We start from the raw sequence: 16,748 nt of genomic DNA, 5'->3' as shown, positions 1-16,748 counted from the left end.
TTTATGATTCATTCATTAGTGTATAGACTAGGCTACTGTGAAGGAATCTTATCAATTACACTAGGCTACCATAAAGCAATCATATTGCTGCCTCTTTGTTATCAATGTATGAAGCATTTTACCTGGAAATGAATAGGATTTTTTTCACATTATCGTTCTATTTTTTATATCTAGTGTTAGTAATACAAAATGTTTTGTTTTATATAAGACAATATCGATATAGGTACTGACAATTTGTCTTATAAACAGATGACATAAATTCATGGTATTGATAAATATAGTATAGTACTGTGAATGTTTTTCCTCTTCCTTATGACTTTTTTTCTTTTCAGATTTTATTTTATTTTTTAAATTTCATTTATTTATTCATGAGAGATACAGAGAGAAAGAGAGGCAGAGACACAGGCAGAGGGAGAAGCGGGCTCCGTGCAGGGAGCCCAACGTGGGACTTGATCCCGGGTCTCCAGGACCACAACCTGGGCTGAAGCTGGTGCTAAACCGCTGAGCCACCCATTTTATTAACCGCTGCCCTATTTTATTTTTAAAGAGAGATTATTAATTAATCTGAGAGAGAGAGCACAAGAAAGGGGAGGGGCAGAGGGAGAGGTACAAAGCAGACTCCTTTCTGAGGAGGGAGCCCAACACGGGGCTCCACCTCAGGACCTTGGGATCATGACCTGAGGATAAGATAGATGCTTAACTGACTGAATCACCCAGGTGCCTCTAATATTTATTTTTTGTAATCTCTACACCCAAAGTGGAACTCAAACCTATAACCCCTAGATCAAGAAACCAATACTCCACCAACTGAGCCAGCCAGGTGAATTCCTATCAAATTCTTAAGGAAATTTTTTGCAAAAATAGGAATTTCCAAAATTCACATGGAATCTCAGGGACCTCAAGAAGCCAAAATTATTTTGAAAAAGAAGAAAGTTGGAGGACTCCTACTTCCTGACTGCAAAGTTACAGTAACCAATATAATGGGGGTGGGATATGAAGACAGACATAGAGATCAATGGAATAGAACTGGCACCCCAGACACAAACCTTGACATATGTGGCCAGATGATTTTCAATAAGGTTGTCATGACCATTCAATGGAGAAAAAAAAATGTATTGAACAAATGGTGTTGGGAACAGTGGCTATCCATGCAAATGAATGAAGTTGGACCTGACCTTACACCATGTACAGAAATTAAAAGACCAAACATCCAAACATAAAAGTCCAAACTGTAAAAGGTTTAGAAGAAAATGCAAAAGAAAAACTCACTGAAAAGAGATTCCCCAGTGATTTCTTAGATATGACACCCAAAGCAAAGACGACAAAATAAAAAAATAGATGAATTGGATTGCATCAACATGGAAAACTTCTGAGCATCAAAAGACACAATCCAGAGAGTCATAACACTAGTTACGGAATGAATAGAATACAGGGATGAAATGTACAGCAAAGGAAATATACTCAATGGTATTTTAATGGGGTTGCATTGTGACAGATGGGAGCCGCATGGTGTAGAGTAGAGCATAACATATATGTTTGTTCAATCACTATGTTGTACACAGGAAACAAAAGTCACATTGTGTGTCAACTAAAGTTCACTAACAAAACAAAACAAAAAAGTGAGGGCAACACATGGATTAGATGGAAATATTTGCAAGTCATATCCGGTAAGAGGTTAATCTGCAGAATATATAAAGAGCTTCTGCAATTCAACAACAAATGACAATCACCCAGGGGACCCTTTTTTCTTCCCCATTTGCAAAACCCCCTTTTATGTGTGGGGCTTTCTGGGGCTGACAATTCCTCTCTTCATATTCCAGGCTGGACCCAAGGTGCCATGAGAAATCTGAGAGTTAAGGAGAGGAAGTGCCTGCAGACATGTAATCAGAGAGTTGATGGACAGATTTGGGATTTGCTTATGACAAGCACATGGGAAATAAGTTTTCTAGGCTCTTTTCTGAAAGGCGGACAGACCTTCGCCCTGGTGTTCAGTGTAGATGCTCCAGGGATGCTCTTATAAAAGACTGTGATAGTTTTGACTGTGGTCTTATTGAGGTGGGTGCCATTGTTCTAGATGGGGCAGGTATAGGATCCACTATCATTCTCAGTGATGTTGGGGATAAAGAGCTCCTGTATGGATGGCTGGGGTCTCCCACTGATGAGCCAAGAATACTGTGCAGGTGGCTTGGAGGCTGCGTGTCAGGAGAGACAGAGGTTTGCCCCTGGACAGTAATAGGAGTCCTTATGACTTTCTTAAGAGCCTTTTATTCTCTCCAGAACACTTGATTATAAAAATGAAGTTCATAGTACATTTAACATATGAAATATGTATTATCCAACTGTGTTATCAGTAAGGCTTGTGGTTAACAGTAGGCTATTAGTAGTTAAATATTTGAGGAGTCAAATGTTATATGTGAATTTCAACTGCATGGGGAGGTTAGCATCCCACACCCCCACATCATTCAAGGGTTAACTGTATATATTACAGTTTCATTACCTCAGAGGTAATGGGGGTTAATTTCCCTTCATCAGTCCACTTTGGTTGGGGTGGAGTCATAGCATAACCTTTTTTTTAAAGATTTATTTATTTATTTATTTATTTATTTATTTATTTATTTATGATAGACATAGAGAGAGAGAGAGAGGCAGAGACACAGGCAGAGGGAGAAGCAGGCTCCACGCAGGGAGCCCGATGCGGGACTCGATCCCAGGACTCCAGGATCGTGCCCTGGGCTGAAGGCAGGCGCGAAACCTCTGAGCCACCCAGGGATCCCCATAACTTTCTTTTCACAAACCTTTTCTCCCCCTTTCACACCCTCCTACTCTTCCATGCCAGCTTCTTGACACTTACTGGGTTTGGGATGCAGTTACTTTACTTTCCTGAGCTTCCTTCAGTGTCTTCATCTACATAATTGGAAACAATAATGATATGACATCTACTTTATAGGTTTTTGTGAAGATTAAATGATTATATATCTCTATCTCTATCTCTATATCTATATATATCTTTGAATAGAGCCTACTATATAGTAAAGGTTTCTTATTGCTACTTTCATTATCATTACTACTGTCATTAATTTCTATCGTATCCTACCATCTCTCTTGAAATTTCCAATTTAATATTCTTTAATTCCTGGTATGACTATGTTGATATACATAATAAAATACTTTTTTGTGTATGGTTAAAGGGATGTTAAGCACTTATTGTTATGCAAAGAGAAATTTAAGAAATTGTTTTTTAAATCATAGTAGGTATAATACTGGACTTGAGGGCATAATCACTTTTTGCCTTTTTTACCTCCCGTAGTCTCTCTTTGCTGGTTTACTTTGAGGTAGAGGTGATGTGGCCAGGCTTCTAGAGGCTGAGTCCTAGTGGTTACTCAGTAGAGCTGGCTATGTGGACACAATACCAGTACTACACATTGTAGGCTGCAAGAACTCTTAAAGGCCATCTAGCTCAATCACTTGACTTTCATGGTATACAATGGAGGCATGGAGGGTTGAATGTTAATGCTGTTTCAAACATGTACTCCAAAACACTGGCTCTGGGGAGATATTAATAGAGTTCCATGACAATTAGTTCCACAGTCTAGCAAATTTGAAAAATGCCAGAAATACAAATTTATGCAAGTTTCTTCATTGCAAGACTTCTCAAAACTTTAAAATACAAATTTGTAATATAAATCTTTCAAGAAGAATATGGTAGGTAGTATTCTCTATTTTTCAAGACCTCACAATGTTCCTTCTTCTTTGAGGTTGGTGGTGGAATTTCAATCTCCTGTGTTCTTCTAAGTATCCATTAGTTAACACTGGTTTAGAATGATGGGATATTATGGTCAGAAGGATCTTGAAAGTCACAGAGGCACAACTAGGAGAGCAGAGACTTGGAGCCAACCATCCAGTTAACGAAAAATAGGGCAACATTGACCTTGCACCAATTGAAACTTTTCCAATGGAAAAATGTTATTCCAAGCACAAACTGTCAAAAAATGTTGGAAGCAACTTCAAATTTGCCACTTACTACCTGACAGACCTCCTACAAGTTACTAAACATCTTTGAGCTTCAGATTCCTCCTCTGTAAAAAGGATTAAAAGAATACTCTCAGCAAAGAAAATTATAGTGAAATTATAGAAAATCACTGTGAAAATTATAGTGTGTGCAAAGCATGGTGCCCAGTGTTCAGGGTTCTCCAGAAAAACAAAACTAATAGGATAGTCAGGTCTGAGAGTCAGGAGCGCCCAAGGGTAGTAGAACATCAATGTCCCAGCTCAGCAGGGCAGACAGCATGCTCAATCATCCTCAATCTTTTTGTCCTACTTAGGCTTTCAACAAACTGGATGATGCCCACACACTTTTGAGAGAGCCATCCGTTTGACTTTGTTCAAAAATTCAAATGCTCATCTCTTCCAGAAACACCCTCGAACATCCCAGAGACAACATTTAACCAGATATTTGGGCAACCTGTGGCCCCATGTTGACACATAAAATTAACCATTACATCTAGTGTTGTATTTGATGTTTTGATGTTGTAGTTATTCCAGGCCAAATATTTATCCATGTGTATATCCCCTTTAGAACAGCACTGCCAAGAGAGCTCTTAGCCCATGTTTGGCAATTCCAGCAACTATTTACCAATGCATTCTAATAATAGATTATTATTTCATTAGCCCTGGCTATTAGAAAACATTTCTTTATATCAAGCCACAGTCTTCATCTCTTTATCTATTATTTGTCTAGTTCCACTCCTTAAAGGTCACTCAGACCAAGTCTCATTTCTCTATCATATGTAACTCATCAGTCGTTTAAATACAGTGCTCATGTTCTCCTACAGCCTTCTTAGTAAAGGTCGAAAACCAAGTTATGGCAAATACAAGGCTAGCATTTGCACTTTTAATTCCTGAGTCTCAACTATATACTTGGACAAATAACTCTGCTTTCCTTGGATCCCTACCAATGCTTTGGTCATCTGGAACACTGACAATTCTTTGCTGGCTATCTTCTGCATTTTAACATAGTTTTAGAACTTTTTTTTTTTTTTTTTTTTTTTTTTGCTACAAATGAGGATAGATTGGGTTTTTAAAAAAATTTATTTAAATTCAATTTAGTTAACATATACTATATTATTAGTATCAGGAGTAGAATTCCATGATTCATTGGTTGCATATAACACCCAGTGTGCATTACACCAAATGCCCTCTTAAAGCTCATCACCCAATTACCATATCCCCTCACCCACCTCCTCTCCAGAAACCCTCTGTTTGTTTCCTAGAGTTAAGAGTCTAGTCATTTGTATGTCTTCTTCAGTGAAGTCTGTTCATGTCTTCTGCCCATTTCTTGACTGGATTTTTTTTTCATTTTTGGGGTGTTGGGTTTGGTAAGTTCTTTATAGACTTTGGATACTAGCCCTTTATCTAACATATTATTTGTGAATATCTTCTTCCATTCCATAGGCTGACTTTCAGTTTTGTTGATTACTTCCTTTACTGTTCAAAAGTTTTTTTATCCCGATGAAGTCCCAATAGTTCATTTTTGCTTTTGTTTCCCACAGACTCTATTTCAATGTTATTTGTCAGAAAATGTGATAGACATGATGGTATGGTTCGGTTGACACCAAAGAGATCAGAACTTTCTAGAATACACAAGTGCAGCTTAGGATGCAAACAACTCCATCAGACAATCAACCTGCTCTGAGGATTGGAGCAATGTAGCACTCTGAAAACTGCAGTATTGTAGCACCATTTAATTCCTTCAAGCATAGTACCAATTCTTGTACTTGAAAGTGGATTGCTAACACACACACACACACAAAAATTCAAATGACTGTTCTACAACTGGAAATCCCTGTGCCCCTTGGCAAGGCCTGTCAAAGTCCATTCTCTCTCTAACAACTCGGCTGTCCGCTCCCCCAGCATCTTCCCTTTCTTGCCCCCTTTCTAGCTTTTCAACATGCTGTCTCAAAATTTTCATGCTCATATTTAATGCATTTTGTTACCTTTGACAAAACCTTGATCAATATTTTGTTATTTTGAGGCAGCTGTGATCTACTTTCATTCACTCTTGGGAATGCATCTTTACTCTCCTATGTGATTTCTATTTTTACTCTTGTTTCTGAAAAATAAGATGCCATGAGAATGCATTTTTTTCATTAATAGGGGAATTAGGTAAAATTTAAATGAACATGAAAAGCAAAAACACTTTTCAAATAATTGGAAACCCATGTTTGAAGAATATAAATAATTCTACTAAATAGTATTTCTGAATCTAATTGTATAATAGGATCCTACCAAAGAGTCTACCAAGGAACAAGTGTGGTCTCAAATTGTACATAATAGAATTAAATCAATGATCATTGTAAGGATACCCAGAATAGAAAATAATAAGCAATAAGAATACAAAAATGCGGTTAATCAAAATAAGAATGATTTATAGAGGATGGTTTGAAAATGAAGTAAAATTTCAAACTGGGGAAAAATGGGCAGCCCGGGTGGCTCAGCAGTTTAGCACTGCCTTCGGCCCAGGGTGTGATCCTGGAGACCCAGGATCGAGTTCCACCTTGGGCTCCCTGCCTGGAGGCCTGCTTTTCCCTCTGCCTGTGTCTCTCATGAATAAATAAAATATTTTTAAAAATTAGAGAAAAAGAAAAAAGAAAAAATGAAAATAATGTCATGTCTTTCTGTATTATTAATATTTTCATATACTCAGAGACACTTAACTTCCCTCCCCCAACAACCTCCTAATTACTACTAAGAAGGCCTGCCTAGATGAAAGGATAAGGATTTGAAGATTAAAAACAATAAAGAAGAAAATTCTATATATCTTCATCTTCATATATACAATTTAATTAATTAAATGACAAAAAAATGAGGTAAAATGCTAATTAAAATTATTAGTTTCATTTGGGCAAATATTAAGTAGTAAGACCCATTTGACCAGAGGGCAGCTTTCAGTATTCACTGGGCTACTGAATTACATAGAAAAAATGGTGAATCAGGGTAAATTATATCAGTGTTTAGGCATATACCATGTCAAACAACACAACTTATTTTGAACAAAACACTCATATTTATGCTCATTTCTAGGGCAGTGTTGTTTCTTATACAGGACAGAGAAATCATTTTAGTTAAATTTCTCCTGTTTTCAACAACAAGCCATTGTCTTGTGGGAATATTTGTGAATATCGTCTCCATTACTCACATTATTGTTACTTATAGCTTACTAGCTTTTAAAAAGAAGTAATAAAGGGCATCTGGGTAGCTTAGTCAGTTAACTATCTGCCTGAAGCTCAGGTCATGACCCAAGGGTCCTCGGATCGAGCCCTGAATCAGGGTCCCTGCTCAGTGAGGAGTCTGCTTCTCCTTCTGCTCTTCTCTCTGCTCATGCTCTCTCTTGCTCACTTCTCTCTCTCAAATAAATACATAAAATCTTTTTCAATAAAGTGCTGAAATGTAAGAAATAACACCAAGTGAAGTATAAAATGTAGCATATTCCCACCAGGGAAGATTTTTAGAATATAAAGTAGGAATATAAGATACCAATTTTCAGGAGAAAGCAAAGGATATACAAAGCAAGAATAAAGAAAGTGAATAATTAGTGAGCTTTTGGTAGAAACCAAATACTTGAATGATAAGTACAAAAAAATCTAAGTTTTATATATATATGTCATTGCCTTGGTTTGTTTTCATGAGAAGTTGACAGTGTTATATATACTTACCTGCGAAGCAAAACATTAATCAGAAGTTAAAACTGTCGTACACTGGGAAACTTTCTTGCTCCAAGGTATTATCACATTTTTCCTTTACATTCATAGTCTTTCCCTTGCACTAACCGTCATTTTAGTATTCTTCTTGTTTGCTGTTTTCATTTCTTTAGCTCTTGTCATATTTTCATTATCTCACAGTTCAAATTTTTTTCATTTATATATTTTTAAAGTTTATAATATATATATATATAAACATATATATATATATACACACACACACATATATATATCACATCTTTATCCATTCATCAGTTGATGGGCACTTGGGTTGTTTCCATAATTTGGCTATTGTAGCTAATGCTACTATAAACATCGAGGTGCCTATATAAGTCATAAGAAAGAATGAAATCTTGCCATTTTCAATAACATGAATGGAGCTAGAGTATTATGCTAAAGGAAATAGGTCAGAGAAAGACAAATACCATTTTATTTCACTCATATGTGGAATTTAAGAAACAAAACAAATGAACAAAGAGGGGGAAGAGAGAGAGGAAAACCAAGAAATAGACACTTAACTGTAGAGAAAAAACTGATAGTTTACTAGAGGGGAGGTGGGTAGAGGGGGGATGGGTTAAATAGGTTAACGACTGCACTTGCTGTGATGAGCACTAGTAGATGGTATGGAAGTGGTGAATCAGGGATCCCTGGGTGGCGCAGCGGTTTAATGCCTGCCTTTGGCCCAGGGCGTGATCCTGGAGACCCGGGATCGAATCCCACATCGGGCTCCCGGTACATGGAGCCTGCTTCTCCCTCTGCCTATGTCTCTGCCTCTCTCTCTCTCTCTCTCTCTCTCTCTCTCTCTCTCTGTGACTATCATAAATTAAAAAAAAAAAAAAAAAAGGAAGTTGAGAATCACTATATTGTACACCTGAAACTAATAGTACACTGTAAGCTAACTGGAATTTAAATAAAAACTTTAAAAAGTAAATATATAAATAAAGAAAAAAATCTGAACTGTAAGATAATGAAAATATGACAGGAGCTAAAGAAATGAAAACAACAAACAAGAAGAGTACTAAAATGAAGGTTAGTGCAAGGGAAAGACTATGAATATAAAGGAAAAATGTGGTAATACAATGGAGCAAGATAGTTTCCCAGTGTACAAGAGCTTTATTTTTATTTTTTTAAAAGATTTCATTTATTTATTCATGAGAGACAGAGAGAGAGAGGCAGAGACACAGGCAGAGGGAGAAGCAGGCTCCATGCAGGGAGCCTGACATGGGACTCGATCCTGGGACTCCAGGATAACGCCCTGGGCTGAAGGTGGCGCTAAACCTCTGAGCCATCCGGGCTGCCCTGTACAACTGCTTTAACTTCTGATTAATATGTTTAGCTTCTCAGATAAGTATATATAACACTCTGTCAACTATTCATGAAAACAAACCAAGGCAATGACATAGTATTTCCTTCCCAACTGGGGGCTTTGAGAAAGTAGCCTGTACCTATCACTCCTTCAGACGCTTGGGGGCCAGGTGATCATCTCAAAAAGTGAGAAAAAGTCAACATACTATTATGCTAAGATTTTTTTTAAATGAATGAATTTGTACATTTGCATTTTATTAATACATTAATTTTAAAATTTTGGTAATGCACCAATAGTTTTATAGATATATTTTAAGTCTAGCATATTCATTAGTTGCCTTGCAAATATACAATGTACAGGATTTCTGGCTTAAAAAAATGACAAACATTACCAAAGCCAAAGAATATGTAGTTTCTGATTTCATTATAACTGGAAACTATCTAGTCATTTTTCTTAAGTATATTCATATACACTTAGAATGTTTTGGGCATATAAGAACATCATGTGTTTGCATTTATAGACTGTTTATAAATTAATTATTGAGACAATTTAATCTGAGTTTTAATCTGAATACATATTATAATTTGTTTCTAGACAGAGAATAACTAAAATATTTCATCTCATTGGCATTTTCAGGGACTGTGGTATTCTGTTTAGGTGAATATTCTAGCCTTTTCCTTCAGAAGTTCAAAATTTAAAATTTTAATCACCTTTGAAAGAAATCTTTCTCAAATATTACTTTTCTGCATATGACTTAACCTTTTCTGGATAGCTCGGGTCATTATTAGGAAAATCAATAGCTGTTGCTGGGTGCAATACTCTGCTGTCCTCTGGAAGACTGAAGAGTGCCTCCCCTATAACAAATGACCCTAGAAGACTCTGTTTTTTTAATTTCTTCTGTACATTTTTGGTACTTTTCCCCTGTCTTCAATCACTGTCAGGCTGTCAGTGTGTTGGCCTCCAGGAGACTCCGTCCCCACTTCTCTCTTATGTAAATCATTCCATGGTCCCTCTTCTACTTTGCTGCTACATTTTACTGTAAATGAGGCTTATTAAATTGAGGGGGGACAGGGGAATATAGAGGAGAATAAAGTCACCAAACTTGCAAATACTATTTGAAAATGAGGGGTCCAAGGGACACCTGGGTGGCTGAGTTGGTTAAGCATCTGCCTCAGGTCATGATCTCAGGATCCTGGGATTGAGCCCTGTATCTGGCTCCCTGTTCAGCGGGAAGGCTGGCTGTTCTTTCTCTCTCACTCTTCCTCCTGCCCCAACTCTTGCTCATCCTTATGTTCTCGCTCTCTTTCTCAAATAAATAAAATCTGAACAAAAAGAAAGAAAATGAATGTTCCTGGATATCCTTGAAGGTAGAAATGATAGGACCACCCTGTAGCAACAAGTTACACTCCAAGTCACACTCACACTTGTTTCATCTCCAGGGAAACCAGATAGCTGCATCAGTAGAAATTTCTCTGGAAGTTTAATGGAGAATTCAGAGAATGGGGGTAGAAATTGGAAGCATTTAATCCTCTTGGAAATAATCCTGAGGGACCTGATTTGGGGAGATCTTTCCTTTGTTTCCTAAGGGAACACGTTCCCTTGAGAAACAGCACCCTTCAATATCAGGTCACAGTGCCAAAGGTCAGGTTTCTCTAGTCTAATGCGTGCTTGCTGCTGTAACATTCTTAAGTATGGCATGAAAGTAGGGGGTGAGGAGAAAGAAAACTCTTTGGGAAATTTTAAATCAAGTCATTTCCTTTTATTTCCCCATTATCATAAGGTTCGTTTCAGTTTGAGCTTCCTATACATTGTTTAAAACTTTTTATTAACTCCCAATGTTGTGTTCAGTATTTGGGTTATCATCAGAATTCCCATTGTGAATTTTTCAGATTTATCATTTTGTCTGTTAACTATTTAGTGAAAGAAATTAAATTTTCACATATCATAAGGAAATTTAAAGTCATCCTTATATAAAATGAAAGAGAAAGTTGAGGTGAGAGTAGAAATCCTATTAGTGGCATATAATTAATAATGGAATAAATTTTTATTTCCATTTCCTTTCCTTTAATTCTCTAAGAATAAAAGAATAAAGAAACTCATGCTCCTTTATAGTTTATTAAAAATAAATAAAATGTTAGCGAAATGCTACACATTCCAAACACCACATGTCCACGTTTATTAAAATGCCTTTACATTTCTTTACATTTCTTTATTGAGAGAACACACGTACTAGTTCCTTTGTTTTAAAATAACTTTCTGAAGTTGCATATTTTCTAATATATCCTAGGACCTTTCTATCTTTCCTTTTTCCTTTCTATTTTTTCCTTTCTATTTTTCTTTTCCAAACCAATGAGGTTTGGCCTCATTACTTCTATTCTCCAACTCTTCACTGAATTCTGTACTAGAGGTACAGAAATCAAGAAAGTCCTTGTAATATTTTTGGAAAAAAATAAACAGAACATGAATAAGAGGGATTATACGAGAACACAATTGCCATGAGTCCAAGAAGTATCTAGGTAAGTACAACCAATAGAACTTGGGTGGAGAGGGGTTTAATGGGAGACACAGTTTTGTTGACTAAGTCTACTAGGTTTTGATTTTGAGTAACTTGACACACCATGAATTACTGTATTGAAAAAAACCAGACTATGAAGAATGGCCATAACAAGGTAAGAACTATATTCTGGAGACAGTGTTATAGTTTGTAGGGTACTAAGAGAAAAACAGATATAGGAACTCAGAACATGGACTCACAAGGTTAATCATGAGATTTAAGACAAGAAAGAAATTATTATAATTATGAGACAAGGTTAATCTAGTACAAGATTCTGAGGTCAAATTGGTGCTGCAGCTCCATACTACTGACTTAGAACATTTTGAATTACGAAGTGGATGTGTCCTAGGGTCTCAAGCTAGGCTGAATTTCTATGTGGAGATTAAATGGTTTATATTGTTGAGTTTGAGGAAAGAATCTAGGCAAACATCCATTCATTCATTCGACTCATATTCACTCAGTGCTTTCTAGGTGCCAGAGACCACTATAATTTTAAGAATTAGCAACAATCCAAATAAATTAATCTGACCTCTTGAAGCTTACATTCAAGTGGTTAGATATGGATATGGATATGGATAACCAAATAGACAAGTAGACACAAACTATAATTTCAGTTATACAGTAACTATGATGAAGAAAGACAAATCAGAGGAAGGGGTTGGAGAATGCTGGCATGCGCAAATTTTGATAATATTGTCAGGTAAGAGTTTCCTGAAGACTTTTAAATGAATGTCTTAAAGTAAGAATGTGGAATATGTGGCTATTTGGAAGACAAGTAATCCTGGAAAATAAAATGATGAATTCAAGATCCCAGATGGACAGGAACAAGTTTGTCCTATTCAAAGAACAGAAAGGGAGTATCAGCATAGCTAATATAAAGAAACTGAGAGGGAGGCCAGCATAGCTAATATAAAGAAACTGAAGACAATATAAGATAAACTCTCCATTTTATTATAATTAATAATACCAATTTGTTTTCACAGGTCCTTTAAAACTCACATTTATAGGGTCTTTAGAATCAGCTTTCATGGAAACAGTCCCATGCAGACAAGATATTTTACCTAATTTTATCTGGCTGTTACAAACGAATACAACCTGTAGCAGATCAAAGAGAGCTGATTATTACATAAGGAAGGACAGATTGTTTCACCATATTAGATTGTAATCTAGTGTTATGAATGATTTTCTGTAATGGCCAGAATTTCTAAGGCCTCAACAAGGAAGAGCTTTCATAAGGTGTGAATCCTCTACAACATGATTGCTTTCTTTAAACAAAGGGCAGCAAGGTATTTTTTAGAACTGTTACTTCATAATTTTTAGTCAATGCACTGAGCATATCTATATACTCTGCAGTATGATCAATGGAGGCCTCAAAATTTCAGATACTGTTTTTTGTGCATGAATTAAATTTGGGGCTTATAAAAACAATTCATAGAATGATTTACATCTATTATAACTTTGCTGGAGATTGATAACAATGTTTTGAAATAAAATAGTTACTTAAGTAACTATTTTAAGTAAAATAAAAATGAGAGGACTATGGTGATTTCTATTTCTCCCGAGAGAAAGAACGGGTCAGACTCTTCTTCAGAGCAGGAGTATAGAAGATACAAGGAAAGAATGTCTCAGAAAGTCTTACTTTTTAGATTTGAAATTCAGATACAAAACTGACTTTTGTAGAGAAGGATGTTAGGTTATGATTTTCAAGTCATTGGTCTATGAAATAAAGTGTAGTCTCTGAAAAAAACTTTTGCACGAAGGGGGGACATTCAGACACCACTGGATATAACTGAGGCAAGTAAAACATGTCCTTTCAAAAGATCTGTATGTCTAATCTAACACTAATGGCAAGAGCCATTGATTATCACTATGTTGATGATAACATTTCAGAGAAACATATGTTCTAATTTAGGAGACCATGGTGGTCAATTTGATCAAAACTCTTGTGTGCCTCCTACAAAATGAGTCAATTTAAAGTAAGACAACTCAGAGGGTTTGAAAATATGCATCCAATCAAGAAAGGCAAATAGGTTCTGCTTCTTGAAGCAGTGGAAAGAAATACAAATAAAACTTTTAAAGTCATGCATTCTTTTTCTTCCCACTAAATGAGGGGCATTATATTTTTTCAGGCAAAGTATCAATTTGTTTCAGATAAAAACTTATAGGGGATATACACAGGAGTTAGAAAATCATTGTAATTAAAGATATGAGCTTGAAGGAAATTAATTAAACCTTGACTACCACAGTTTTGCAAACCTAGTCTTTACTTATTATTATTATCATTTTGGGTTGTGAGAAGGCTGAAAAAGTAAGTCCAATGCCCGTGAATACTGGCTTTACTTGAATGACATACTCCAAAAAGGCTGTTCCTGTTCCTTTTAACTACAACTGCACAAAAATTTATAGAGCTAACAGTAAACTGGCTAATGTTGTACTTTAAGTAATAACAAGCAAGTCATTTCATGTTCCTTGACTTTAGTCTTTAAGTTATCATTTATATGGTAGTATTAAATTAGTTAATTAATTGCTTGGTTTGTTTCTTTTAGTCTTTTTTTGGAGAAAGAAATACTTAGAAATAGGCATTTATATTATATATTTTGGAAAAGGCTGGGATTACAAAAGGTCCCAAACCAAAAAGATATTTTGTCATGTTTTAACACACAATAATACATCTACTTTTAGTGCCTTACACAAGAGCAAAACAGCCTGCAAAAATCATACACTCTCTGTCAATAGCTCTGAGTACAGACTGAATCACTTACAGGAAAAAGAAAAAAAAACTGGCATAATAAGATCCCAAAGGAGTGTAAAACTTCACTAATGTGTTTTCCTCTATTGGTCAAATAAACATTTAGTGAGCTTTATGTGTAAATGTTTAGTGTTCCTAAACTGAACACCCAGATACATGGCTTAGAATCTTCCACAGTAGGAATATTACCAAAAGAAAGAAAAAGGAACAAGTATTAAAATAAAAACATGTTGCTAACCTCCTATAAATGTGACAATAAGCAACTAATTGTCTTAGCCATAAAATGTGGCATATGTCTTAGCCTAAATTGCCACAGGAATGCAAAATAAAAGAAGAGATTTTAATAGTTTCGAGAACTCAAAAATATTAAGTTCTTTTTTTTTAAATTTTTATTTATTTATGATAGTCACAGAGAGAGAGAGAGGCACAGAGACACAGGCAGAGGGAGAAGCAGGCTCCATGCACCGGGAGCCCGACGTGGGATTCGATCCCGGGTCTCCAGGATCGCGCCCTGGGCCAAAGGCAGGCGCCAAACCGCTGCGCCACCCAGGGATCCCAAAAATATTATGTTCTTAAATAACTATAGTCCATTGGGCATCCACAAGTAAATGAAAGAGGAAGAAGAGGGTCAAACTGCTAACAAAACCAACTTATTTGCTGATAGTAGACCTGAGCTATTTTATAGACTAAGCAGCAATGTGTATATTATAGGTTTGGTTTTTAATATAACTCACTATTAATTATAGTACAGTAAAACTAGATTCATCTTTAAAGTTAATAACATATATATATATAAATATAGATCACACATATAATAACTGTGAAATAGGAATAAAAATAATGTTCTCTACCTATTTTAGTCACATTATTTTAAAATTTCATTATGCATACACAGATACATAATTTCATTAGACATAAACTGCATGCATGTAGATAACACTTATATGTATAAATGTGATCATATCAACATCTTATTTATCAGCATTTTTCAATGCTACCATTTCTCTTTTGCAGCTAATTCTACTGAGGTTCAAGGACACTAACTGGGTTATTTAGTATTTATACAGTGGGTAAGTAATAAAAGCCAGATTTGGTGCTGAGACAGATTCTGGCTCATGTTACAGTGTTCTTTCCACTGAAACATACTTCCCACATTCAAGCTTCTAGTGTCATTTGCTGTTCCTATTTGTCTCGGGTACACAAGGAGACTTGCTATTGTAGTAGACCTTTGAAGAGCATGCCCAGATCATATTTTCCTACTTCATCATTTTGCATGGGAAGCAAGTAAAGGCCAGTTAAGTGAAGAAACTGAAGAAAACCATACAGAGATAATGAGAGGACTGGAACTCAAGTCCTGTGCTCTTTGAGATGCTCCCCAGAGATGAGGATAAATTATTTGGAAGATCACAGCTTAGCCTCAGGACACCATCCTAAGCATGCTTCAGTGGATATTCAGTGGATCTATACATATCTCTTGGCATCTGAAGAGTAGAATTAATCCAGAAGTACATTTATTTATTTATTTATTTACTTGCAAATATGTTTCTGACAGGACCTAAGCTCTCAAAATAAAAACAGTAGCATATTGGTAACCTGGTGTCCTAATGCATATCAATCAAAGGAGAAAAACGTGATGCAACAAGGAATACATTTAGCAGTGCAGCTGTGCTTACCTTCATAAGTCCCACTTTCTAGGAGAGCACCACTTTTCTCCAATTCCATAAAATCTTCAACGGTGATGAAAATATAGTCCACTCCAGGGACCTCACCCTCCTTATGTGGCCTTGTGGTGCCTGAATAAGGACAATTTAAAAACAAAAGAAAGACTCTAAGTGATCTGTTGTTGAACTTTAGAAATACCACCATACTTCTGAATATTCAATAACACTTGTTTGTACATCCTGCGAGTTGGCAGTTTGCATTTGTCCTTCTGTTTGTTTGGAAACAGAAAATAGCAGGGGGTAAAGATTAAAGTAAATATACAGAGCATTTTTCTTCATCAAGCTTATAAAGAGTTCATTGCCATGGAATGTGGTTGCACAGATTTTTTTTTTTTTCCGGTGAAAAATACAGACCATTGTGCCTTTTTGGAAGGGGCGTTTTGAATATTGGGCCAGGAGTCTGCTAGCTCAGGAATTTACATATCTCACTTCTATGAATAAACTTTCATTGTTCTGTAGATTGCCTTGCTATGACATAAAATACAAAGGAAAATAGAAATGTTAGCAGCATGTCAATTTATCTTTATATTTCCATGGTTTGCTCCTTTGTGAGGGTACTTTTGGTTGTCATTTGCACCGAAAAATAACTTGTATTTGATTTAAAGAAACACAAAATCTTTATTATTACTTAAAATTAATTAAATAACTGAAATTGGTGATT

At 35.9% G+C, this 16,748-nt stretch overlaps 1 protein-coding gene across 25 annotated transcripts in view; it reads right to left on the bottom strand.

Moving 5' to 3' along the window:
- Positions 1 to 16,380, bottom strand: part of LOC140629517 (membrane-associated guanylate kinase, WW and PDZ domain-containing protein 2-like) — a 316,400-nt gene extending 300,020 nt beyond the window's left edge. For 8 of the 25 annotated variants that reach the window (XR_012027364.1, XR_012027370.1, XR_012027369.1 and 5 more), the window contains exon 1: positions 16,040 to 16,364. Coding sequence is in view for 5 of the 25 variants with exons in the window: in XM_072819034.1 (XP_072675135.1) it covers positions 16,040 to 16,232 (193 nt within the window). In the remaining 20 variants the exon portion in view is untranslated. Of the gene's footprint in view, positions 1 to 16,039 lie in introns of all 25 variants that reach the window. The other 17 variants (XR_012027360.1, XR_012027359.1, XR_012027361.1 and 14 more) reach the window with 8 other exon arrangements.
- Between the last annotated feature and the right edge of the window lie 368 nt (positions 16,381 to 16,748).

Source organism: Canis lupus (genome assembly GCF_048164855.1).
Source record: "Canis lupus baileyi chromosome 16 unlocalized genomic scaffold, mCanLup2.hap1 SUPER_16_unloc_1, whole genome shotgun sequence".
NCBI classification, from domain to species: domain Eukaryota; kingdom Metazoa; phylum Chordata; class Mammalia; order Carnivora; family Canidae; genus Canis; species Canis lupus.
Note: the sequence above shows the minus strand (reverse complement) of the source record. Positions and strands in the feature narration are given on the sequence as shown.